The sequence below is a fragment of the Eubalaena glacialis genome, chromosome 8 (assembly GCF_028564815.1).
Source record: "Eubalaena glacialis isolate mEubGla1 chromosome 8, mEubGla1.1.hap2.+ XY, whole genome shotgun sequence".
Classification (NCBI taxonomy): Eukaryota; Metazoa; Chordata; class Mammalia; order Artiodactyla; family Balaenidae; genus Eubalaena; species Eubalaena glacialis.
Window position 1 is genome coordinate 114,432,240 of NC_083723.1, and position 25,403 is coordinate 114,457,642.

Consider the following 25,403-nt stretch of genomic DNA (forward strand, 5'->3'; position numbering starts at 1 on the left):
GAGTTTTGTTTTAGTGGTCAGGTCTGGCTATATTTAACTGCAAAGAAAGCTAGGAAATATAATCTAGCTCTGTACTCAGCAAGAACAGGAAATGGCTATGCGGAATATCCACCCAGTCCTTGCCACATGTGGCATTATCCCCATTTTACAGATAAGAAAACTGAGGCTTGAGAGGTTAAGTGATCTCCCAGCTTTTACAGTCATAAACAACAGAGCCTCGAATTGAACCCCAATATGGCTGACTCCAAAGCCATGCTCTGAATCGCTCTGCTATGGATAATGCTTTCTCTCCTACTGCTTCACTGGCCTGTGCAATCTTCAGACCTGTGGCAATCTTTTCCCCCTTAGAAGGGTTTCCGCCAAGCATCCACTTTTTCCTTCTGGTTCTGGCTTTTATTAATGGGTAATTTGTTCGCTTATAAGCAGCCTGGTCCATGGGCTTAGTCTGCAGCAGATAAAGAGTCTGAGAGCCATGGCAATGACATAAGAAGACATCGAAACAGAACACAAAAAGACATAGAAGCAGATATCAAGTGATTTATTGACAGGGTATCTGCACTCCAGTGTTGTTTTACAAGTGCTGTCAAATGCAAAGTGTCTCAGTAGAAGAGACCACATCTATAGATCAGCGCGTGTAAAGAAAGCACTTAAGAATGGGAATTAGGGCTTCCCTGGTGGCGCAGTGGTTGAGAATCTGCCTGCTAATGCAGGGGACACAGGTTCGAGCCCTGGTCTGGGAGGATCCCACATGCCGCGGAGCAACTGGGCCCGTGAGCCACAACTGCTGAGCCTGCGCGTCTGGAGCCTGTGCCCCGCAACGGGAGGGGCCGCGATAGTGAGAGGCCCGCGCACCACGATGAAGAGTGGCCCCCGCACCACGATGAAGAGCGGCCCCCGCTTGCCGCAACTAGAGAAAGCCCTCGCACGAAACGAAGACCCAACACAGCCAAAATAAATAAATAAATAAATAAAGTAGCTATTAATTAAAAAAAAAAAAAAAAAAAAGAATGGGAATTAGGACTTCCCTGGTGGCGCAGTGGATAAGAATCTGCCTGCCAATGCAGGGGACACCGGTTTGATCCCTGGTCCGGGAAGATCTCACGTGCTGTGGAGCAACAAAGCCCGTGCGCCACAACTACCGAGCCTGTGCTCTAGAGCCCGCGAAACACAACTACTAAGCCCACGTGCCACGACTACTGAGCCCACATGCCACAGCTACTGAAGCCCGCACGCCTAGAGGCCGTGCTCTGCAACAAGAGAAGCCACCGCAGGGAGAAGCCCACGCACCGCAACAAAGAGTAGCCCCCCCGCTCGCCACAACTAGAGAAAGCCCACGCGCAGCAACGAAGACCAACGCAGCAAAAAAAAAAAAAAATAAAGTGTACCCAAGCTGCTTTAAAAAATAATAATAATAATGGGAATTAGATGGCCTCCTTACCAAACCAACCTTGTCTTGCTGTCGCACACCCAGCCAAAACGCTAAGACGCCGAAGTTCACAGCAAAGAGGGTTCTTCGCAAGGCAGCCGGGCAGAGAATACGGGAGAATAATTTCAGATCTCAAACCTGCCTCCCCAAAGGCGAGGGGCTTGGGGTATTCATGGGATGACGAATAAAGAAGCAGGGTGGTGTGAAGCGCGGGCGCACGGGGAAAAGTGACTGGAGAAAGGTGAGGGAATCATGGTTCTGCGCAAGCGCAGGCGCAGGCGTAACTAAGCTACGGGTCTCTGCAGGTGCCCAGCTGGAGGGTCGCTGGTCCTATCCAGTTTCAACTGGCAAAGCTGAACTAGACGCAGCTGCAACTCCAAGTTCCTAGAAAACAACTCGGGCAAAGATCTTACTGTTCAGGCTACACGCGGCTTGGAGGACACGCAAGCGTTAAAGCGACCTTGATTAGTGAAGGCAGGTGGAGCGGATTTGACTCATCACGCACCGTTTCAGCCTCACAGAACTGGAGGACTATCTCGCTCCTGGCTGTTTCTTCCCTATAGAGTGAGGATTAGGGTTGTTGCTGAACAGTGGGTTTTTTCCCATCCTCAAGCAGTGCCAGGCAGTGTAAGGAAAATAGATCTTCTAAGGAAGATCTATTGGAGGCTGTTTGCATGGACCAGGTTGGACCTAAAGCGTGCCAGGTGGGGGAGAGAGGGTCCGAGGCGCCTTCGTTAAAGCTGAGTACTGGCAGAAGGGAGGGACTGAACACAGTGAAGAGGTCACGAGGACACCCACCCCACCAGTGTTACATTTACCCTTTGCTCTTAGTGTATTCTCTGCTTTTATACTTACTGATATTTGCTTAAGCTTAGCTATTCCAGGGAGGAGTTAGAAAACATATAAGTCAGACTCTCACAAAAAAAAAGTAGTACACCTGGCTGTTTGGAACACGACATCCACTACACAACGACGTGCCCCCAAAGCAAGGGGAGCTTGGTGACGTGGGAGCACCTCCCCCCAAAGCCAAAGCCCCAGTGGGCAGAGTCCCGAGCTGGCTGCTGGGTGAAAGCACTATCTATCTGTGGCTTGGCCCTCCTCTAGGGGCTCCTTGGCTCTGCTGGGAAATAGCACTTGTTATGGGCGTCTAGAACTCTGCTTCCTGTTCATTATCAGTTCAAGGAAAGAATCTGTTTTTTTTTATTTCCCCAGTACTGAATATGCTTGGCGGAACATATTGACAGCAATGTTTGTCTTTTCACTTTAGATTTATATAACTTTCCGGAGACGCTGGTGGTGAGATTCTTAAACACAGCTGCACTGCATTCCCCTGATGACATGCTCTTATCTCACCTGGAATATAGGGTCTGCTTCTCCCTCCATTTCCACGGACTGTTATCCCTGGCAGTGCATTTCTAACTTAAAAAAAAAAAAAGTATGTTGGAAGCGTTCCGAATTCTGTCAAAATCTTTTGCATGGATTTTTATGGAACTTGAATTTTGGTTGAGTTGCATTTAACCTTGGCTGCATTTAGGGTTTATTAGTATTACCTGAATTCTGGGAGACACGGAATTTGGAGGGCGGGAAGGTGGGTTGATTGGACAATAACACGGGCTGAGTAGTTTGTTCATTTATCCAAATATTTCTTGACTTCCTACTCTGCCCGGCAGGGTAACAGATGCCCTAGAAATAGAGATGAAAGACAAATTCTTACCTGCAAGGATTTTGTGGTTCCATGGGGAAGGAAAATCAGGAAAGAAAGGTTGACAGTATGGCATAATGAAAATTATGCACAAGGGGTTGGGAACCTGGGCAAGGGACACCCACCTCATTATTTGGCATGCGGGATCTTAGTTCCCTGACCAGGGATGGAACCCGTGTCCCCTGCATTGGGAGCTTGGAGTCTTAACCACTGGAATGCCAGGGAAGTCCCTCTAACAGTACACTTTAAAGTGGGTAAAATGGTAAATTTTATGTTATGTACTGATTTTACCACAATAACAATAATGTTTAAAAAACATGATTGCTGGAAGGGTGGGAAGGCCCAGTCAGAGGGGATGGTGACTCACGGTGGTGGAGCTCCGGTGGGCCGTCCCGGGGAGGCCCCAGTGGGGAGGCCGGTGAGCAAGAGGCTGCCTGGCACTGAAGTCTCGTGAGAGGGCAAGGCCTGCGTGCAGAGGATGGCGGCTCCGCACCCAGATCCGGGATGAACTCGGGAAGCTCTTCGGATGGCGGATGACAGCAACGCCTTAGGCCTCGGGGATGGAGCTGGGGAGCCAGGGGGGTTGGAACAGCTCGGGAGAGTTAGTGGCAGCGAGGATGCTCCCCGCCCTCGGCCCAGCTGCCCTGGAGCAGGTAGTGAAACGACCTCAAAGCCCGCCCTCTACCGCCACACACAGTGGCAAACTTTAAATGCAGTGGTGGGTTGTGAACACGTTCAGAGGTATTAAATACTTTCCGGAAGGCTAAATAGCTTACAAAAGACGTGGCTCGTAACGATAACCCCTGTAGCCTCAGAACCGGTCTGGTTCTAGAATAAACAAGCATGCCAGGCTGAGTGTACAGTGATTCCAAACAGTTTAATGTAATTCCAAGACAAAGTGTGATTACATTGCTACACATATACAATATGCATATGTGAGTTTACAAATTTTAATTAATAACTCGTTTCACCTCAGAGACCGAAAAAATGATCAAAAAGAAACTGTGAGTAACAAGCTATAACATAGTTCACCACAACGGGACCCCCCTTTCTCACCCTACAGTTAGTAATATTACAATTAAAATAACTATATTCTTCTATAATTTTTTTTCTGTTAAAATCATCTCATAAATTTACAATGCTATTATTAGTTTCCAAGACTAATATAAATTCACTCCATTTTTCTACAACGAAAATGATCATTAATTTAGAAGCACACGACATCATGATGAAAAACACAAGCATTTTAGTAGCAAGGACTTGATCAGTTAAGAATTATTTTTCTTGTAAAACATTCTAAAGCCAAGTAAAATATCCATTCTTAACATACCTATAATATGAGACTAAGGGATAGGTTACATATAGGCCTACAACACATTGGTTTGTCTTTTTAAAAAAGTAGACATTTATAAATAAAAAAAGAAAAGAGGGACAATTCACATAGGAAAAAGAGGTACACGAGAAAATACTGTTGCACGCAATAATTTTCACAAAGATTAACATGGATTAACACTTTTTATTACAGAAACCGTACAGTGAAGGAACACAACAGACCAGGGCTTCCATAGGGTAACTGAGCTGAGATGACCTGGTAGAGAAAGATTTGGGCGAGATGGCCCTGGGGAGGAGCCGCGTTCCTTGCACCAGTGACCGAGCCTCACCGGGCCTCCTCTTCCCTGCTCTCGTTCTGGGGAGTGAGGCTTTCTATCCAGAGTGTCCTGAATTTGTGGGCAGTTGAAAGGTAAACATTTCTACAGATCCGTTCTCTTTCCATCCTAATGGATACCATTTTTGGAAACGTGATATAATATCAGAGGCTGCGGCTCAATACATGTGGTCAAAGCAAAACAGGATGGAAAATTCCGGTCATTCTGATATGCTGCCCCCCTCACTCATCTATGCCCTTGTCGCTGGGGACCCAGAGAGAGCAGCGGCTCCCTTTGGGGCCACCTGCCTCCACTGTGGCCGGGGCCCGGTGCCCTGCCTCAGGCCACGTGTGAAGGTGCAGCCTGGGCCGCCCCGGGCTCCTCCCATCCACCAACCAACGCTGACTCTGTCTTCTAAAAGCTCCTCTCCACCCCCTCATCCGTAAAGCTATACTTTTCCTATCAGAAATTTGGTTTGATATATATATACACAAACATATATATCAGCATCTATATCTATACAGTGATTCTACTAGACTGGAAACTCTGCTGCCCCAAAGCATGACTTCCTGGTCTACTTCATTTGGTTAAAAAAAACGCACAGAAAGAGGATGAGGAGATGCTTTGGGGGCCAGAAATGATTGTGCCCTGGGAAAGCCACAGAAGAAAGCTTTAAAGGAGCCGTAACACAACAGTGAAAGGGTGAAAAGTGACAGGGGGAGTGAGACGGTGGGGAGAAACCATGCGCCGCGGAGACGGCGAACAAGAATATCTGCAGGGAGGGAGGAGGGGGAGTGGGGTGGGGGACACTTTAGGTTCCATCCAGAAGTCACAGAAAGCTACGAAGGATGGGCATGGTCAAGTCACTTTCCATCTCCCAAGTTCTTCCTGAGCCAAACTATTAAAATAATAATAATAACAATAATAATAATAATAACAATAATAGTAAATCCATTGCCCCTTCAACCAAGCAGGCGAGTATCTAACAGGGAGGCAAGACCACCACTCACAAGGCTAAGTGGGTCCTTCTTCCTGGCTCTTGAGAGCTTCCTGGGAGTCCTGGGTGCCTGGGCACGGGGCTGTGGTGACAGCAGGGCAGAGGCCAAGGTGGCCACGGGGACAGTGACACAACACAAGAAGGGGGCGGGGGTGCCAGGAGGTTCGCGTGGAGGCTGGCTGAAAGGCAACTAGAGAGCGAAGGCAGAGTCCTTTTTCAGATACAGCATATTTACTTAAAAAAAAAAAAAGCCAATTTCTATACCTTTATTTTTAAAAAATACGATTAAGCCCCAAAGACAATGACATAAAATTCATTTGGTTAATTAAATCAAAGGGAAAAAACCAAACAGAGGAAAGCAGAGGATAATTAGGAGGCGCAAGATGAAAATATTTTACAATGACATTTCTAACCAAAAACTGTGATAAGAACATACTATCAACAAGAGTTCACAGCGAAAAAGCAAATGCATTAAAAACAACCACCAGTTAGTTCCCTGGTCCCAGGTGTTCTGCAGTTTTCAAGGTGTTATCTGCTAAAGGAATGCCCTTCAGATCACAGCAGGTCCTCTGCACTAAGGTCGTGGCACAAGAGAAAAGAAATGAACTAAAACTCTTAGGGAAACTGGCTCCTGCATCATGATGATGGGCCCTTTCAATTATGACCTCTACTTGGATGGATCTCACTGCTCCTCCCCCCACCCCCATTGCCCCTCAGTCCCCAGTCCCCTCCTCCCACTCAGCAGCACTTACAATCTCTAGCAAAAAATCTAGATCCCACCTCCTAATGACCTAGGCTTCAAAACGAAGTTTGACAAAGAGTAAAAAGGAAACACAACCTTTTACACTTATTTTGTTTTAAAGGAGAAAAGGAATAAATGACAGCAGATAGATGGAAAACCCAACCAATAAATATGGGCACAGGGGTGTATGACTCTCCCCTGCAAAACGCCAATCAGAATATTGCTGGGGGCCCAGAAATAGCAGCTGTACCTTCGGGGCCACCTGAATCCCAGTGTCTTCTACTGCCCGGTGACTGGAAGTCAGTGGACCGATGAATAAATTAAACATTCAAATCAAGACAGAATCAACAAACCAGGTATCTGTTCTCTCTGCCTCTTCCAAGATGTCAAAGAGAAGGCCTTGACGACCAGTGTGGATACAACGTGGCACGAGATCTTCGCATCTGGCCCAGGCTGTGGACTCACCCCTTCCCTGCTCGACCTGGAAATCCTTTCACATTCTCTCGTGTTCCCATGGAAACCAGTAATATGGAAGGCTACACAACAGTATGGGTAGAACACACATGCCTTGGGATGCCTTGGGGGAACGTGGCTTCCAACTAAAGAGGCGAAATTGCTGGGGTTTGAAGATGTCAGTTATAAACAGAAATTTTCTTTAAAAAGTACCAGTTTACATGTAAACTATAAAACACTTTAACTATAAAACGTAGCCAGAAATATGCTTAAGTATCCACAGTCAATTATTTAGTTTATGCATTTTAAAATGTGACTCTCTTGATATCTTAGAAGCCTAACAGCATTTTACAGTAGCTAAAAACATATATACTTAACATGTGCATTTGAAAATCACATTTGATTACAAAACACAAGGAATAATCTCTTCCTTGGTTCCATTTTTGTTGTAAAGATTACCTATTTTCAGAGTTCACTTAAGCAACAATGACCAGGGTGTGCATTAATCATTACTTTCAGCCCACACAGAGTTCATAGTCTTTTAAATCCCAAGATCAAGCTGGCTACATGATTTCAAAAAAGGCTAAAACCAGGATGAATGCCCACATTTGAGGTAATTATTGCCATCAGGTCACAGTTTGTGTAAGATAATGTATCTAAAACCTTCTTTAAAAAAATCTTTAGGTGTTCTGTCAGAATTCCAGAATACCTATTGAATGAAACCAACCAGGATCTCAAATTCTGATCAGCTGGGTTTGCTTCCAATGGAGTTTAAGTTCTAGAAGATTCTAGAACTTGTGTAAACTACCTAAGAATTTAGGCAAACATGCCTGGAGCCAGTCAATAAAGTAGTTTTTAAAGTAAAAAAGAAACGAAAAGCCCACCCCAAACAACTGAGGAGATGTTTCATAACAAATGGTGATAGTTTTCTAAAAAATTAAAAATCTAGTCCTAAAGCATTTCTAAATTCTCGCCACCTTTCAAGCAAAGTAAAAATCTTCTGTGTTACTATTAATCTCATACCTCGGCAAGAGACTCTCCTTCCTTATCTCCTGAAAGTTGGCTAGTTTTTCTCAGTTTACACAACTGTTGCTTTCCATTTCTTTGAGAAGACTATCTCAAAAGAAAACTTTGTTCCTCTTTCTGAAAGTCATCTTGTCTTTCTCCTTCTTCTTTTTCTTCTTCTTTTTTTTTTTTTTTTTAAGCACAAAGAAAACAGTTTCTGGACACCAGACCCACATACGGTATTTACAAATTTGGTGTGAATCCCGCATCTGGTTCTACCCAGAGCTGAAGAGTGGATCGATTACAGAGACCAGAGTTGTCATATTTATCAGTGCAGTAAAAAATAGCATTTTGAAAAAAATATATACCTTTAGTATTGCCTTTCTAGAATTAACTATAAGCAAGAAAAAAAATTATTTTTTTTTCGAAGAAAAGAACACTTTTTTTTTCTTCACTCTTATAAGAGTTTGTTGTAGCAGCACTACTAAAGCTAATTGGTACACTGGAAAGGAACAGAAAATGAACTCTACTATGAATCAAGAAACTCCCCTAAGATTTTCTCTAAAAGTCAAACTAATTCTGTCCCTGCTGTTTGGATCCAATTCAGGACTCTCTCTACACACAGACCTTCTGCTGAGTTCCACACATGGGGCAGGGGTGGCGCGGGGCGATGTTCCTTCGAGACCTTTCTTCGCTCACACACCCAGAAGACAGCCGAGGCTGGTGTCTGCGAGCTCGGTTCTGGAGCTGGGCAGGCCCAGGTTCAAGGCTAGGCTCCCCTACTAGCTGCGTGATCCTAGGCTGGTTACCAGCTCACCAAGCTAGCTACCTCATCTGTAAAGGGACTAGTACTGCCGATTTCATAGGGTCGTTATGAAGACGGAAGGAAATGGGATAAACATGAGCGACTGTCAGAACAGTGTTTGGCACACAATCAATGGGAACATCATTAGATGGTTCATCAGAAACACGAGGCCACTTACTGATGCTAATTCAAGAAGTGAAACAAATTCATATTTTAGTAAAGGTCTGATTAACAAAAAATTTCACTAGAAACTTGGGGATTTGGGGCCACCGTGGTATTTTCTTTAACACATGCTGCTTTCTTAGAGGGTCAGCTGTCTCATCAACTCCTTCCTCTGTAAATGGGGGAGGGGGTGTTGTAAATGGCGTGGATCTGAGGGCGCCACGAGCTCACACAGGGCTTGGCATGAGCCTGGCGCACTGAAAGCATTCAGCAAATGGTGGCTCTTATTCACTGGAGGGATGTGACAAGTTTTACCAAAAAGAGACAGTCAACGTAGCATTCTAATGCAAGGGCCTGTGATTAGGGGCTCTCGAAGGCTTGCATGGGGCATCAGGAAGCTCCCTGCTGGTAGAGGTACCCTGAGCAAGCGTGCCCCACAGGAGGGTCGCTTCTCTGTAAATTCTCACTGGGTCTCAAGGGAAGAACTGGCTTGGAGCTGGCTCTCCTGGGCTTCTGGAAGCTGCAGGAAGGATGTGAGCAGCCTTTCCTAGGTTGGGTCGCTCTAGTGAGCAAGGGCGCCGAAAGCCTTCAGAAGGTTTCTACTGCGTTTAAATGTCATTTCACCGTCTCCACTTCTCCACTGAGTCCAGTCTGTGGAGATCAGAAGTGAGAGTCCTAAGGCAGCAAAGCGGAAAAGTACTGACACCCCGAGTCCGGCCCCAGCGTGCACCTGACCCCGATGCGGCCGCACCTCCTGGCAGAAGGTCTGCTCTGGCCGATACCCGAGGTAACGTGAGGTTAGTTAAGCCCACAGATCCGTGCGGTGCCTCCAGGTTCCCAACAGCAGCAGCATTTAGGGTTACGAACCTCCACTCCTCTTACAAGATGAGCACAGTTTTAAAATAAATGCCAAAAAAAAAAAAAAAAATCCAAGTCAGGATAGAGAGGAAAGAGAAAGACAAATGGGATCGCATCTCTGACAAAGTCATTATTGCCGGGAGAGGAAGGAGAGGAACGCCACTCTGTCCATATCTGGGGTGTCTTTGAGAAGGGGTCTTTGGCTAAAGAAAGGAAGACTTTCACTTTCCTTTCCAATTTGGTTAGGACAGCTCGGGCCTGCTCAACTCTGAGGCTTCCCCATCTGAAATCTGCAAGACACACCAGAAGGAAAAGACAGAGAAGAAAAGGGAGGGAAGCATGCACGGCCCTGGCGCTGGCATATTTCTTGGCAGAATCGCTTGGGCTGGCGTTGAGCGGCACCCGGCGAGACCCGCGACCTGCAGAAGGAGCCCCCGCCTCTCTGCTGCGCCCTCCCTGCTGCTTGGGGGCACCTTGCTTTCCTCTCCTCTCTGTCTTCTGTCCCAGCAGCTACTGAACAGGCCAGCGAGAGCCCCACATCCTACCCCGCCCCCAGCGCCAGAAAACCCGGGATGAAAGCTGGGGCGAGCCCGTCAACGCACCGCGTTTCATCAACCACAGCCCATCAGCAATAGTTCCTTAAGCCTCCTCATCTCCTTCCTCCACTTTCCAAGAAAGTCTGCTCCACTCACTCACACGCACTCACACAACCCAAATCCTCCACCGCAAGCTTGTTCAAAAATGAGTGTTTGCAACTCCAAAGATCTGGTCAAGGGAAATCCGCCTGTTAGCAGCTGGGCTGATCTCACCTTCCCTTCCTTACATCCCACAATCTGGTGTTTGGGCGGGTTGAGTCTTCCAGGGTGAAGAGGACAAGGCCAGCTGGCTCCCACAGCCTGCCAGCCACTCACAGCCAGTAAGGCCAGAATGCAAATACAGTCCAGGAGACAACCGCTGGTTTACCCCAACCCTTCTCTTCCCTCTGAACTCGATCAACCACATGTTCCATTTCACAGTATTAACTGGCACCAAGCCTCAGACTCTCCCACCCATCGGCCTGCTCACCCCTTTCCTTGGAAACAGCCAAAACATCATGAAAGAGGCATTAAGCACAGAGATACGGGTGCAGATACCCAGAGGGGTCTGCAAGACCCCACCAAGCAGAAGCAAATCGACCTGCGGTTCCTAAGTCTCCAGTTATGAGGTTCTCCTTGATGGTCCTTTTCAACCTTCCCTTTTAGCCTTAACCACATTTCCTTAGTAAAGAGGGATGGAGCCAATTCCAGAGCAGATGATATTCTAAGTTATTTGTGATCTAAATAAGGACTAGATCGGCATCCCTTTACTTGAGAGCTGGGTCTTAGGGACGGGCAGCCTTTTATTCATCCTATTTGCCGGGGCGGCTTGGAGTTGGAGGGCAGGATGGGAGTTGGGGCAGATGCTAAGGAGCCCACGCAGGGGCTGGCCTCTCCCACTGGGGACTTCTCCTGGGGCTTCGGAACCACAGCTCTGTGCTTGGCTGGAAGAGGAAGGCAGATAGCAACTTGGGGAGGGCGCTAATGTTTGATGAGCGGCTCTGGGCTGGGCATGGCCTGGCGTCTCCCTTCATTAGCTTCAGTGAAGCCCGCCATTCCAGACCTTCCTTTACCCGCCCGGGGCCCGGTAGTTTCTGGGTTTGGTGGGCAGCGTGTGGGCACCTCAAGCTAATTAAAAAAGCCCATGGCACACAGCACCGTGCCCTAAGGGGCACAGTCGGAGCCCCGTGGACCTGGCTGCGAGGCCTCACTGTGCCCCTCCGTCGGCCAACAATTTCAGGGGGGCAGCAGCCTGCAATGTCCAAGGAGCTGCTGGACTTTTGTCAGTGTTCCTCTGGCCTCCTATTAACCCTCCACCTTTTTTTTTTTTTTGGCTCCATAGTTTGTCCCTACCATTGTGTGCTGAGAACATGTACCGGGGTTTGGGGGGCACTGAAGAAGTGGGCAGTGTGGTTAGTGAGAGGAAGGGAGGCTGACATTTTCCAGGGGAAGGTACCACCTGCCTAGCACCTTCCATCAGCTTGTTACCTCCAGTGGCTTCTAGGAGGGGACAGTTATCTCTGCACTGAAGGATGTAAGCCACACTCCTGGTGTGCTGATGGGAAAAGGGGGGACATTTGGGAAAGGGGCTGAGTCAGCTCTGGGCAGAGGGGATTTTTTTTTTTTTTTTTTTTTTTGCTTGACAGGTCAGTATCAGATGCGAGGCATGCCCAGGATCTATTTAGCAGGTTTCAGAAGTGCAGGGAACATGGGTGAGGACCACGGCTAAGGGTTCAGCCCATGAGATGCCTCCTCAGATCTCCTCTCAGGCCACTGAGAATCTAGAAAAATACAGTATTGATGGTGACCATGGACCATGTCGTCCAGAGCCCAATTTGACCTGTATAGAGATAAAGGCTTTGATTCTTCAAACTTTTGTTCTGTGGCGGATCTTTCTTGACAGCTTTTTTCCTAATTCCTGGATCTTTCCTTTCCTTTTTTTTGTTTTTTTTTGTTTTTTGGTCTGACAAAACTAGACATCTGCATGTCCCTCCTGTTTACTCAGATACTCACAGATATACTAAAATAAATTTAAATATTAAAGAGAAAACACAAAGATACTTGGAATAAATGTGCATTTTAAAACCCCAACTAAAATATCAAAATGATGATTATGATAATAATTACAATGGTAATAACCAAAATAATCAGTACAATAATATTATCTTTATGAGCAGCACGAAACTTTCATTCCTGATCTGGAAGAAAAGGAAAGAAAATGTCAGGTGAAAGAGCAACTTCCAACTTAAGTAGACAAAATAATTTTCTTTAAAATGGAAGGCTATGTTGTCTTTTCCTGTAAAAGATCAGATCTAGAAAGGGCTGGAAGTGAACTGTACAAGGGGGTCCAGGATGCTACCCAATAAGGCAAAAATGCTGGCTCGTTTGCAGCCAAGACCTCTGTAACTGGGCGCAGGAAGATCGGACGGGGCACTGCTGCCCTCCGGATGCCAAGAGTCCAGAACAGAGATGGTTCCCCAGGCTGGCGCGGCTCTGGGAGCACTCTGGCTCACATGTCCTCCAAAGACTTTCCTCCCCTCACTCTCTCTGGACGGGCCATGTTTCTGTTGTCTCAGAACGACGGCACTTCCCCATGTTCGGATAAAGACGCATTGATCGTGGCACCACGAGGACAGAATCTTGTCCTGCTGCAAACGGCTCCCTGGCGGGCCCGCTGGGTACCTGGGGCTCTGCCCGAGCCTGCCCTGCCTCGAGTGGGACATGGTGTCCTTCCTTCCTTCCGGCCTAAGGCCGGGACTAGGCTGGTTCCAACCTGGGGACCGATTTCTTTGTAGGATAAGTAGAATTTATGCTTGGAGAGGGGAAATTTCCAGAGTTATTTCACATTTCACAGCTAAGAGCTAAGGTAAGGGCTTGGCTTCGTTACTGAATTAGGTTGGATATCACGATAAAAACACCTTTCACAGTAGATCGATCGTTAAGGGAGACCATAGAACGAGGACAGAAAGTGAGGGAGGACGAGGACGGACTGCTGTCAGAAACTGGGAGCCATCTCTGCACCTCGGAAACTTGGCTTTGGGGTCAGTTAAGGACTCGGCATCAAGAATCAAACAATTAGGACCACCCTTTCAAGTCCCACTGATGACCAGATAGCGTTTCCCAACATTCACGTATTTTAAGAATAATTTGCTATGGATAGAGTGACCCCTCTGCTCTCACCCCCACCAGTGTTTAAAGCCTGAGAAAATTTCCAGAATGTATCAAAGGTGCAAAGAGGGCAAAGGGCAAATTTCCTTGGAAACTGAACTGCCCATGGGAGTGTTTTCCAAAGTGCAGTACAGGACCACATGGTTACCCTCATAAATGTCCCTCCAGCCTCTGCCCACCAGACTCCTCAAAAACCAAAAACGAAGGCGTGCCTTGGGTAGGCCTGGGTAACTCGAGGAACGATTCAGCAGCAAATGACAGCTGATGGTTGTCTACAGAGGGGAGGACCCGGCAAAACGGTGAGAGCAAAACACAGCTGGTGGAACCAGAGGAGAGGGGGCAGGGCTGCGAGAGTGAAGCGCGCGGCGAGTCTGAGAACACAGGGCTGGGCCGGGTACCAGGCCTCCTCTCCATCCCGCAGACAGCAACAGGAAGGCTGTGCCAGGGCTGGAGGCTGAAGGCGGCTACTCTCCTTTGATGCTTCTACATCGGGAAGGAGGCGGCTGCCCGGCAACGCCAACATTCCTAAAACAGAGATGGGACCTCCGGTCCCAATGAATGGCAGAGCCCCCCAACCCAGCCAACCCTGGGGGCAGAACTGGGTGAGGGTACAGGGTGGGGAGTCTCTCTTGCTCCTTCTCCAAAGTAAAAGTCATCCAAAGCCATAACCATCGTCAGATTCACCCACCACCATCCATCTCGCACATCTCTTTCCAGATCCATGGGCTCTCCTAGCCCCTGCCAGCTGCCTGACACCCCTCTGCTAGCAAACAGTCCAGGAAAGACAACAGGTATTAAAATAAAATAGAAATTAAACAAAGAAAAAAAAAAGAGGAAAGACCAGAGTAAAATGTTGCAACAGCACAGAAGAAGGGCTGAGATGATGTGACTCGCCTCAGCCGGCTTCTTGGAGTACCGTGGAAGTAAACCCTCAACCGCGTCCCCGGTCGCTAAGGCACTAGGAGGGAAGGATGTAAAACCAAGTCTGCGAGAGCCGGCGGCGGTGCCGGGGACAGGAGCGTGGCACCGCGGGCACCTGCGCGTGCACCTGGACCACGGCGCGGGTCACGTGCCTAGGTGAGATCGCTCTTCTTGTGCAATTACACTGAGGAATAGTCTCTTGGTATCGTTGGGGGTGAACACAAAGTAGCACAGACAGGTGCAGACTGCGACATCTACCAGGGTGTCGGCGACGCCGCGGGCCCTACACTACGTGACGAGGGATGGACTCAAAGAGAAAAGAAATCTTCAGAAAAGAAAAAAAATCATTAATGACATTTGAGGAATATCATTGCTTAGGGATTTATCCAGAGTGCTCAGAAAGAGAAAACGTGCCCTCCTCTCCCAGGGGTCCTCCTTCAGCCTGGCTGCCCCCATCGCTCCCGGCAAGTGGGCCAGATCGGGGCTTCCCCAACCCTGGACCCGCCCCCAGATACCAGCCTCCTCCGGCCATGGCCTGACCTTTCTAGACGGTAGCTGACCCTTTAGAGTTCTGGAAAAATCCCTAATTCTTACGTTCAATCATTAAAAATCTATTGGATTTTTAATCCAATAGATTAAAAATCGTATCAGGTGTCCCTGACAGCAAATTCTTAAACGCCACTTGCTGCCATATGAAAATAATCTTTGAAAAATTCATAAAGTTCTTCAAACACTGAGCGCCCCCCCCCCCAATTTCTGGAATCTTCCGTGGCTCTCTTCTTCTTCTCCTCTCCAGTCTGGTGCAGAATGAGTTTGTGAGCTGTGGTTTTTTGTTACTGACGTTTTCTTTTTTTTTCTTTTTCTTTTTTAAAATAAAAAGCATAGATTTCCCCCCCTCCTTAAATCCCTTCCTTTTTAAAATGTTCTCTTCTCCGCTCTCAGTCCTCCTACCTCCTAGTTCAAGTTTCATTTGTGTCCCGTCCCTGCCCCCCTCCCCTGCCCCGTTTGCATTGTTTCTGTGCGGCACCTTCAGTATAAAAAGCCCAGCTCCCCCCTCGTCCCTCCTCCTCTCCCTCCTCCCCTCTGGCCATCCTCCCTCCCCTCCCCTCCCCTTCCAGTGTTTATATGTAAGGGTACTGGTTGACCTTGGCGGGGCTCAGTGGGTATCCAGTGTAGACGGTGGAGGCTGGAGAGGCGCTGATGTAGGTCTGGTGGGCGAACTGGGCTGGATACTGACTTGGGTGGATGGTGGGCGAGGGCAGGACTCGGGGGCCCATGCTCACGGGGACCTGGTGGACGATGCTGGCTGGGTAGGCAGTGTGCTGCACGGTGTGACGCGCCGAACCTTGGGAGGCCACCAGGTGGGCCACGGTGCCAGTGGAGCCCAGGGCGGCGGGCGCCGTGTAGGTGTAGAGGTGGGGCTGGGCGGGGAGGTGAGCGGCGGCGGCCAGGTGCGGGTGCACGGTGCCGTGGCTGGGGCTGTTGTGTGGGAAGGAGTATGGCGCCTGGGCCATCGTGGGGGTGATGTAGGCCTGCTGCCGTCGGTGGCTCCCCGTGCGATCTGCGGCGATGTGCTGCTGAGCCTGGAGGGGGGAAGCACCAGGAGAGGGCTGCGTCGTCAGGGCTGGACACGCGCACGCATGAGCACGCATGGGAGCGGCCGCGGAGGGGGGGGGGCGGGGGAGAGGAGGGAGAAGCGGGGAGTGGGGAGGAGAGCAAGGAAGGGAGGAGGGGTCTGGGGGAAGGTGGAGGGAGAGGAGCGGCAGGCGTAACAGAAGACGCCTCCCTCGCGCGCCCGCAAAGTATCAATTAGCCTGGGCTGAGAAGGAAGGCCGTGCCCAGCCATGCTCCGGGCTGGGTGACACTCAGAGCCAGCTGCAAAGGGAACGGGAGCCAGTAGGTCCCCCAAGGGCATCCTGGAGCTGTGGAGTGTCAAAAGGAGCCCCTCTTTGAGTGCAGACTGCTTTCTCTCTCACCGCGAAGTCCTGCTCCCTAAACTGCAGGCTCTCAGAAACTGCGCTGTCTGAAGTCACAGGTACACACGAAGCAGCCCTCTCTCACCTGGAGAACCTAAGTCATGACACAGACGCGGCCTCGGTTTACAGCCCAGGGGCACCGCTTCCGATGAAGGGCTTCTCAACACAAACTCCCCCTTATCTTACCTCTGAGCTTCTAAGGAAACAGGGCCCGGAGTCCACTTTGCAACTCAGACCCGAGTGACCCTCTACACACAGGCTGAGCGCTGCCCGTGGAGACTCTGTCTTGTTTACATTCCCCCTGAATGTCACCCACCTTCTCCGAATCCTCCGGCTCTTTTCCTGGGTTTGAGGTCCCTGTGGGAGGCCTCCTTCACTGTAATGACTCACTAGGCCCAGCATGGTTGGACTATGGGGCCCAGGCGCAGTGTTTTACCCTTTGCTGGGCTGAAAGAGCAAGACGTGGGCCAGCCTATTTTTAAGCTCTGGCACCACATCACTAAGTGCTTCGGAACATCAGACGAGTCATTTTGCTTTGGGCCGGCTCTCTGTGAATCGGGGATCCGCCTTCCCCAAGGTGACCCACAGCAGGATGAGAACACCAGAGGGCACTCGGGGCGCCTCCTGCCGCCACGGGAGGGGCTGAGGCTCCGGGAGGTGGGCAAAGGTCCACCCTGGCGCCCCTGGCAAGCGGCCGTCGGGTGGGCTTACCTGGCTGAGATTGAGAGGCCGCTGCTGCCGGTAAGCAGTGGCTCCAGATGAGCTCCCTGAAGAGTGACCGCTGGTGGAGGTCACGTTGCTGGAGGACTTGGACTTGTAGGAGGACGAGTGGTGACTGGTGGTGACTGTGTTGGGAGGAGGAAAAGGTCACAGGTCCGTCACAGGCCCTCAGCTGCCCGGAAGACCCTACTCCTTAGGGGACAACAGTGGTCTTCCAAGAACCCTTTCCCGAGACTGGGTGATCACCATTCAGCAGCATCGCCCCCAGACCCGGGGACAATGCCGACTCTGGGCTGGCACCCGGGCTGCGGCTTGTTCCACTGGTTGGGAGCAAACCCTGCTAGACTTTAGAATTACTATCTGGTGACACCGAAAAGCATAAGGAGAGTCTAAGAGACAGAAGGAGAGCTCTCTGCAGCTCCTCGTGTCCCAGCCAGGGGTGCAGTGGGGGGCCATCTGCCGAGATGCAGAGACACGCTGACAGATGCAGCAGGGTACAGAAAACCGAGTCTCAAAAGAGGGACTACATGTCCCAGGGGGAAAAACAACCGGAATAAAATGAATAGGGCGAGGAGGTTTATATTAAAGAAACCATTCTAGTCAATTTCAGTGCTGAGTGGTCTGTGAACACCAGCTCCTGGCAGAGTGGGACTCGTGTCTCCAGGGGGCAAAGTCAGAGGACTGTACGCCCGAGTACAGGATGTGCGGAATCAAGTGCGACTCTTCGCCTGCCTCTCAGTGTCTCTCTTGACATCAGACATTTCTGTGCTGAAGCTCTGTCTAGATCAAGAGGAAGTGATCCATAGTGACTGCCAAGAAGCCTTTGGCACAGGGAATCCAGACATCCGCCAAAACCTGCGCTGTCCTCCGCAGACTCCCCGACTCTAAAACCATACACGTTTGAGGGAGCTGCCCAGAGTGGGGAGTTCAAGAGGAGACCCTGGTAGCTAAGGGAGAACCGGCAAGACGTACACAGGACCTCAGAGGCAGGTCTATTTCTTGTGCTGTTCAGCAGAGAATTCAGAAGATTTACTGGGGCTGAGCATCGTTGGGAAACACAAAAGCCTAATATGATATCAATCAGGTACCCTGGGGTCACGACTGTAAAAATGGGCAAATCTGGCAGTTCTTGGGGGTGAAGGATGCTAAGAATTAATGAAGCACACATAGTAAGGATCAGGCCCTTGACGTAACTGGGTTGGATCAATTCTATTATGAATCCCAGGGGGATGAGATCAAAGTCAAAGAGGAGATGCCTGAGGCTGAGGCCAGCAAGAGAGAATGCTAATTGTTGATGGAGAGAAAGCTGAAAAGTGAAGGCAAACCAGAAACCGGGGGACAGGAGACTGGGGAGCACAGTGAAGTCAAGGGGAGCCTTCTCCTCCCCGAGGCAACAGTCCCCCTCAAGTAAAGGGAGAGCTGCCTCACTGGGAAGGGGGCAGCGCGTCCTAATAGAGGCCCCAAATCCAACCATGGGTTGGGGCCCAGCGGCCCTCCCATCCTACCCACTGAAGCGCACCCCTGTCGGGGGTGCCCAGGAATTCGTATTCTTCACAAGCTTCCCAGGACAGCAGGAGCCAGCCAGGCCTTGGTGGACACAGCTGACCTGCATTGTGGAATCGGGGTCTTGTGCTCCGGCCAAGCTTGGTTAGACTCTCAAAGGCCCTCCAAAGCCTGGGGGGTGGAGGGAGGGGTTCAGGGGACCCATTGTAGGGTGAAGGATGCAAAACTGAAAATGCTGGCTATCAGGAGAACTCTGTCTCCATCGATCAGCCATGGTGCCACTGTACAGGCATCCAACTCTTTCCTGCCCTGCAGCAGATCACCAGCTGTGTCTGCTGCCTGGGCCCAGCTGTGGATGGCACCTCTCTGCTCCTATTTCAACTCTCTGGGCATTTTGTGGTAATTATATTTGAGGGAGAAACTCTGAGTGCAAGGGATCCATAGCGTGAGGCTGCAAGTGAAGAGATTAGAGGGCTTCAGATGAAATGGGTGTGACAGAGCCAGGCTACCGTCATCGCGGGGACAGGAAATGGGGTCAGAGCTTGTCAAGTTGCCAGAGCAGGGGACCCCAGAATCAGGGAGGGGGTCCTGAAAGGGACCAAGAGATTAAAATAGTAATTTCCTCCTGCAGAGAGGAATAAAGTGAGCATGGAGTGCAGAAGGCAAGTGCTGAAGGTCAAGTTCCGGAGGCGTATTTCGGAGCTGGGAGGACAGTACAGAGCTCTCTGCTCGAGCCTTGCCTAGCTGCTCTCATAGATCTGCTGCCCGGGAACAGCCCTGGGTTCACGGATGGCCCCTGGTGGCCCTGTCTGTACAAGGCGGGTGGGAGAGTGCTTCAATCCTGGGTGAGCCCTGGAGGGCCAGCCGCATGGCCATGGTGGAGTTAGTTAACCTCTCTGTGCTTCTATTTTCTTATCTGGAAAACTGGGAAAGTAATGGTGACTACATATAGGGTCGCTGTGGGGATTACGTGAGTTAATGCACGGAGAACGCTTAGTATCTGGCACGTGTTAAGCGCTTAAAGGTGTTGGCTGTGTTAACTACGGTTGATGTCTTTATTATCGAGCCCTGTCCCCTGGCCAAAGCGGATGCTCAAGGAACAGGTGTCTGCCCCAAGCTGGGACCAGCAAGTTCTGTTTCCTGGGACTGGGAAACTGGGAGCCCGGGGGTCGCTGGGTCAGGGTGAAGCAGTGTCCAGAGAGCAGGTGTCGGGCCCCCAGTGGCTCAGATCAAGGAGTTCTGGTTCCCGTCCCGCCTGGGACTTAGTTGTTGAACTTTCTCTCGGCCCTGCACCCTTCCAATAAATTCCTTATTTGCCTTAAGGCAGTGCACAGTTCATTCTGTTGCCTTCCAGAAGAACCTTAACTGACCCAAGAGACCCGAGGAGGCTACGTGAGAAATAGGGATCCTTCCTGAGCTGAGACCCACAGAGGGGATTAGCACTGAGAGAAAATGGACCGTCACCTGCACAGCCTCTGTCCTGACCTGAGGGGGCTCAGGGAACCCTGGCAGCCCAGCGGAGGTGGCTGAAACGGTTCTCACCTTGGCCGTAAATGGGCCAGCGGGGCCCCAGGGGGCTGAGGAAGGCTGCTTTGCTTGATTCCTCCAAGGCTAGGACGATTGAGCTAACGGAGGATATCAGCGTTGAGAAAGACCACGTTCTGGGGGCAGACAGGCACCAGAATGAAGTTCCTTCCTGCCCCTTTCCTGTCACTAGAAAGACCGTGCAGCGTGTCCTCACAGGGGAACATAAATCCCTCTTTACGTTGGGAAATTATACCATGGGCTTCCCCAGAGACAGTGGCACTAGGTGCCTTAGAACCAGCAACCTTACTGAGAATAACCTTCCTTTTTTTTTTTGCTTGAATGCTCAAAACCGCCACGGGTGGCCCACAGCCCGACGGCTGATGGTGGAAACGGGCAACGGAGCGTGAAAGGCGTGACCTGTGGGCTCCACAGAGCTGCCTCCCCCCCTCTCACCGTCGTAGTTCCCCACAGAAAACTGTTGCGTTATGTGGGGCAAAGCTGGCCCTCAGTCCCCTGATCTGTCTTAACTAGGGGGTTGGACTAGTCTTAAAATTTCAGTAGCTCTCAATTTTGTCACCTTCCACATTGTGGCGCCAGCACCCAGGCCGACAAAGTTCCAAGCTGGAAGACATCTAGCCTGCGATGATCTGGCCACTGCCTTGCGCATCCTCCACTGTATTTAAAAGGCCAAGGGAAATTCAGCACCAGCTACCCTTCCCCCCGCTTTATCAATTCCTAGAGGACCTGCGTAAGGTCTATCCGGAGCCAATTCTCATAGACCAGCGTCCTGAAGTGTAAAGGGACGGTTACTACCACAGAGTTCCCCTGAGGTGTCCTGGAACGTGGGCATCCTCGACTTACAGCACGCATCGTCTCCTCCTGTAGGTCTACAGTCTCTCATCTGAAATCTCTGGTGTCACTTTTTTTTTTTTTCGTGCCGCACTGCGTGGCTTGTGGGATTTGAGTTCCCCGACCAGAGGTCGAACCCAGGCCCTCGGCAGTGAGAGCGCAGAGTCTGAAGCACTGGACCGCCAGGGAATTCCCTGAAATCCCTGGGGTCAGACACTTTTGAAATCAAGAATTTCTGATTTTAGAAGGTCATTTGGTATGTATTCAATATATTAGGTTACCCCCAGTGGAGCCCTGTGCACTACCACGTAATTAAAAAAAAGTGATTATTTCTGCTACAGAATACTGGGACATTTCACCAAGTGGCACAAATATGACTCTGACACAAACAGGAATATGACAAAGGGACTATAAATAGCCTCTGGTTAGTTCAGGTCAGGTTTCACCAACTGACTTTGCTGTAAACTTAAAAATCTGGTTTTCGGAGCTTTTTGGATTTTAGATTACAGATGAAAAGGAATATTTCCTTCTCTTCCTGTTGGGTAGAAGGGCTGGTCTTGAGGTTTTCAACAACATAGTCTTGAGACCTTCACTGTTAATTAAGCAGGAGAGCCCTTCACACCAAGCTGTGTGCACTTAAGGCTGCGATCTTTATAACTGGGGTACGTGCGGGGCGACCTGAGGACTTGAGGGTGCACGGCAAGCAGAGGTTTGAGGGGTCAATGCCCAGAGTCTCACCTTTCAGATGTATCTTTTCCTAAACAGAGGCACCGGCCCTGGGACCCACCGGTTCCCTTACTCGCCTTCTCTCTCACATTCACCCTTCTCCCATGTTACAAAAGAAAGGCTTCCTTCTCACTCTCCTGAATGTTACAGTGGTGCATTGCCTCCAGGTGTGAGAACCCTAAGGGGCGCCCAAATGGGATAATTCCAGAACAAATGGCTCCTGAGGGACAGTCCCGTGAGAGCAAAGACAAGCCACTCTCAGTAGGAAACACTGAGGGCTGACCAGGCTTGCTTTCGCTCAGGCGACCAACTCTTTGCAAACTCCCTACCCCATCCATCCATCCATTCATGAGATACAGTTTAGAAATGAGGTGCCCATCACAGGGAGGACCTTTTCTGACAGATGTGAGGTCAGCTCTGGCCTCCTGGGCTGACAACAAGGAGTCTTCTTGAACAGGATCCTTGGGTGAGGATCTACTACCACCCGGGGCTTAGTAGCTCTCCCGTAACAAGATGGCGAGCAGCAGGGAACCAGAAAACCAGCCTCCGGAGAGATGCTGCTGGCCGCCCCGGCCCCAAATTACCTGGCCCCAGGCTATCACACTCCACCAGCGCCTCGCTGGCCTGGGTTTTCAGGGGCGGCACGATGATGGTCCGGGGGTTCCCGGTGCAGTGCGACTCCAGGCTCCCCTTGGTGTCGAAGGTGGTGGCGCTGTGCCCGGAGCGGTGCTGCACGGCGTAGGGGCTGGTGATGCTGGAGGAGTCGGAGTAGGGAGAGTCGTGGACCGTGACACAGCTGATGACGTTTTTTCTCTGCTTGGACACAGGGCTGGAGACGGAAAGGGAGAAACCAGGACTGTGAGAGGCTGGGGAGGGAGACACCAAACTGACGGCGAAGAGCCTCTCTGTGCTCTGGGGCAGGGGCAGGGGCAGGCAGAGCCGGAGATGGGGTAGGAATGTGACTTCTGCTCTCCAGAACCCTAACGGGGAGGCACAAGTGTCACCAGTCTGACCAGTGGGGGTGGGGGAATATGTGAGGATGGGAGAAGGGGCTGGAGGGGGGCCCACAGAAGCTTCTGGAAATGGGGGCGAGAGAAACTTCCGGGCAGGCCTGGGCTGTCCCCTGTGCAGCCGGGCTCAGCTGACCTACCGGGGAGGTGTGTGCAGCACAGAGCTGTGTGGCAGTGCCCTCTGAGCCACTGGAAGGGCACACGAAAGCAAACAGAGAACCCAGCCAGACCCAGGCAACCTGAGGCCCAGGTGTAGGAGAAACACACCGCCGGGAAGGGAACAACATAAGCTTGTAAGGCTTGGGACCTGGAAGACCCAGCCAATTTAGGCAGGAGGGAACAGGACATCCAAGAGGAACCAGGACGCAGTGAGAGGGACAGGAGAGAGTGAGGCTCTGAGCACGCTGATCCCACACACAGCAGCGACCCAAGACTTCTGAGTCCCCTTCTCAGGAGAGGCCTGGCCCTCCTGCAGCTTCCCCTCTGCCTGGGCGACGATGGGGTGGGGGACCGGCACCGCGTCTGAGTGAGGGCAGAGATGCTGAGTCTGTGAGGGCGTGGCTCTGAATCCCTGGTCTTCATCCTATAACTGAGACTTAATACACTGATAGGGAGGAACTGGCTTTGGATGGCTCTGGGCCAGCACATTTTTTCCGGAGATATTTACGTTTGGTTCCTTTGGGAACCAGTTCTGTCTGCCTCCAAGCTAGTGAGAGGCTGGTGGGATGACGGATATGGAATTTGTTGCTTATTGGGAAGGTTTTAAAAATGGATTTTCATCTATTTTTGTATATTGATCGTCTATTTTTAAGAAATATCGATTGCCTAAATAAGACGGTCAGTTTGCAACTACTTTGCTAAGAGAAGAAGCTGGTATTTATAGAGCACCTAATCCAGCCACAACGCCCCCTCCAGGTGTCTTGCCCAAGGTCACACAGCCAGCCACAGGCCACATTCCAAGATCAATCCTACCACCACTAAGGGCAGCAGAGAAATGAGGGAACTCGAGCCCCAGGAAGTGGGAGGACAGCAGGGCTGCTAGCCTACAAAAGGCTGAGGGGCTGGAAGTGAGCCCGCAGGAGGCCTGACGCCCTGCTCCCTGAACCCTGCCCTGCTGACATCTGGGCCAGATAATTCTTCTGGGGCTGCGTATTCTGTCCTCCCCGGTTCAGGGTAGAAGGGTCCCCTCCCTAACTGTGTCTGTGGATAAGCACACACGCCCGGCAGACAGACGTCTAACTTCAGCATGTGCTGGTGGTGTAGCTGTTCAACCTCTGAGCGATTCAGTCTCCTTATCAGTAAGATGTATATTCATAGTACCTATGTCACAGGCTTGTTTTGAGAAGTAAGTGAGAAAATACATGGAAAGTGCTTTGGATGGTGCATGACACACAGTAAGAATACTATAAAAACTAGCTTCTAGATGAATGGATAAAGAAGATGTGGTACATATATATAATGGAATATTACTCAGCCATAAAAAGAAATGAAATTGGGTCATCTGTAGAGATGTGGATGGACCTAGAATCTGTCATACAGAGTAAAGTAAGTAAGTCAGAAAGAGAAAAACAAGTATCGTATATTAATGCATATATGTGGAATCTAGAAAAACGGTATAGATGAACCTATTTGCAGGGCAGGAATAGAAAGGCAGACGTAGGGAACAGACGTGTGGACACGGCGGGGAGGGGAGGGTGGGATGAATTGGGAGATTAGGTTTGACATAAATACACTACCATGCGTTAAATAGAAAGCTAGTGGGAACCTGCTGTATAGCACAGGGAGATCAGCCTGGTGCTCTGTGATGGCCTAGTTGGGTGGGATGGGGGCGGGTAGGGGCGGGAGGGAGGTCCAAGAGGGAGGGGATGTATGTATGCATATGGCTGATTCACTTCGCTGTGTGGCAGAAACTAACACAACATTGTAAAGCAACTATACTCCAATTAAAAAAAAAAGCTAGCTTCTATCATTATTATTATTAGTGTTACTTCATTTAAAAACAGGTGAAAACAGGTTTGCAAAAAACATCTCTAGGCAAAATGAATTCTATGAAGGTACATACTTGCTGGAAAAGTTTCTAGTCTAGGAATAAACCAGAGATTGATATGAAAGAAATTAAAACTCATCAGTTAGGTATCTTAGAGATCTATGCTAGGTGCTACAGGGAATTTCTGTATAAAGAAATATAATACACGTCTCCGCTCTTGGAGGAGATTAACATCTCAGTGGGGGACTGTATAAAAACATGACAAGTTAAACAGTAAAAGCTTTAAAATAATCAGTTAAAGAGAAGGGATATCATAAAGACTTCCACGATGAACTGTCAAATGAGCTGTGCAGATGATAATTAAGAACTCAAAAGAAGGTGAGGAATGAACTGACTGCATATATTTATAGTTCTTCATGCTAACTTTGATAAAATGGATATATCTTAATTAATAAAGAACTACACTTCCTACTTATAACAGTTTAAATGCAAAAAGCCCATATGCTTGTTGATCAAACATAGTTTGAGGTAAACAGTTACCGTATGACCCAGCAATTCTGTTCTAGGTGAAGTACGAAAAGGAACTGAAAGCAGAAACTAACAGATACTTGTATGCTAACATTCACTGCAGCATTATTCACAATA

General features: G+C 49.8%; 1 protein-coding gene across 5 annotated transcripts in view; it reads right to left on the reverse strand.

Moving 5' to 3' along the window:
• Window positions 1–15,580: 15,580 nt before the first annotated feature.
• The window catches only part of HIPK2 (homeodomain interacting protein kinase 2), a 188,209-nt gene continuing 178,386 nt past the window's right edge, over window positions 15,581–25,403 (reverse strand). For all 5 annotated transcript variants that reach the window (XM_061198803.1, XM_061198806.1, XM_061198805.1 and 2 more), the window contains exons 13-15: window positions 22,346–22,590; window positions 17,148–17,281; window positions 15,581–16,043 (exon numbers count right to left, since the gene is read on the reverse strand). In XM_061198803.1, the coding sequence (XP_061054786.1) occupies window positions 15,582–16,043; window positions 17,148–17,281; window positions 22,346–22,590 (841 nt within the window). In that variant the 3' untranslated portion in view covers window position 15,581. The remainder of the gene's footprint in view (window positions 16,044–17,147; window positions 17,282–22,345; window positions 22,591–25,403) is intronic.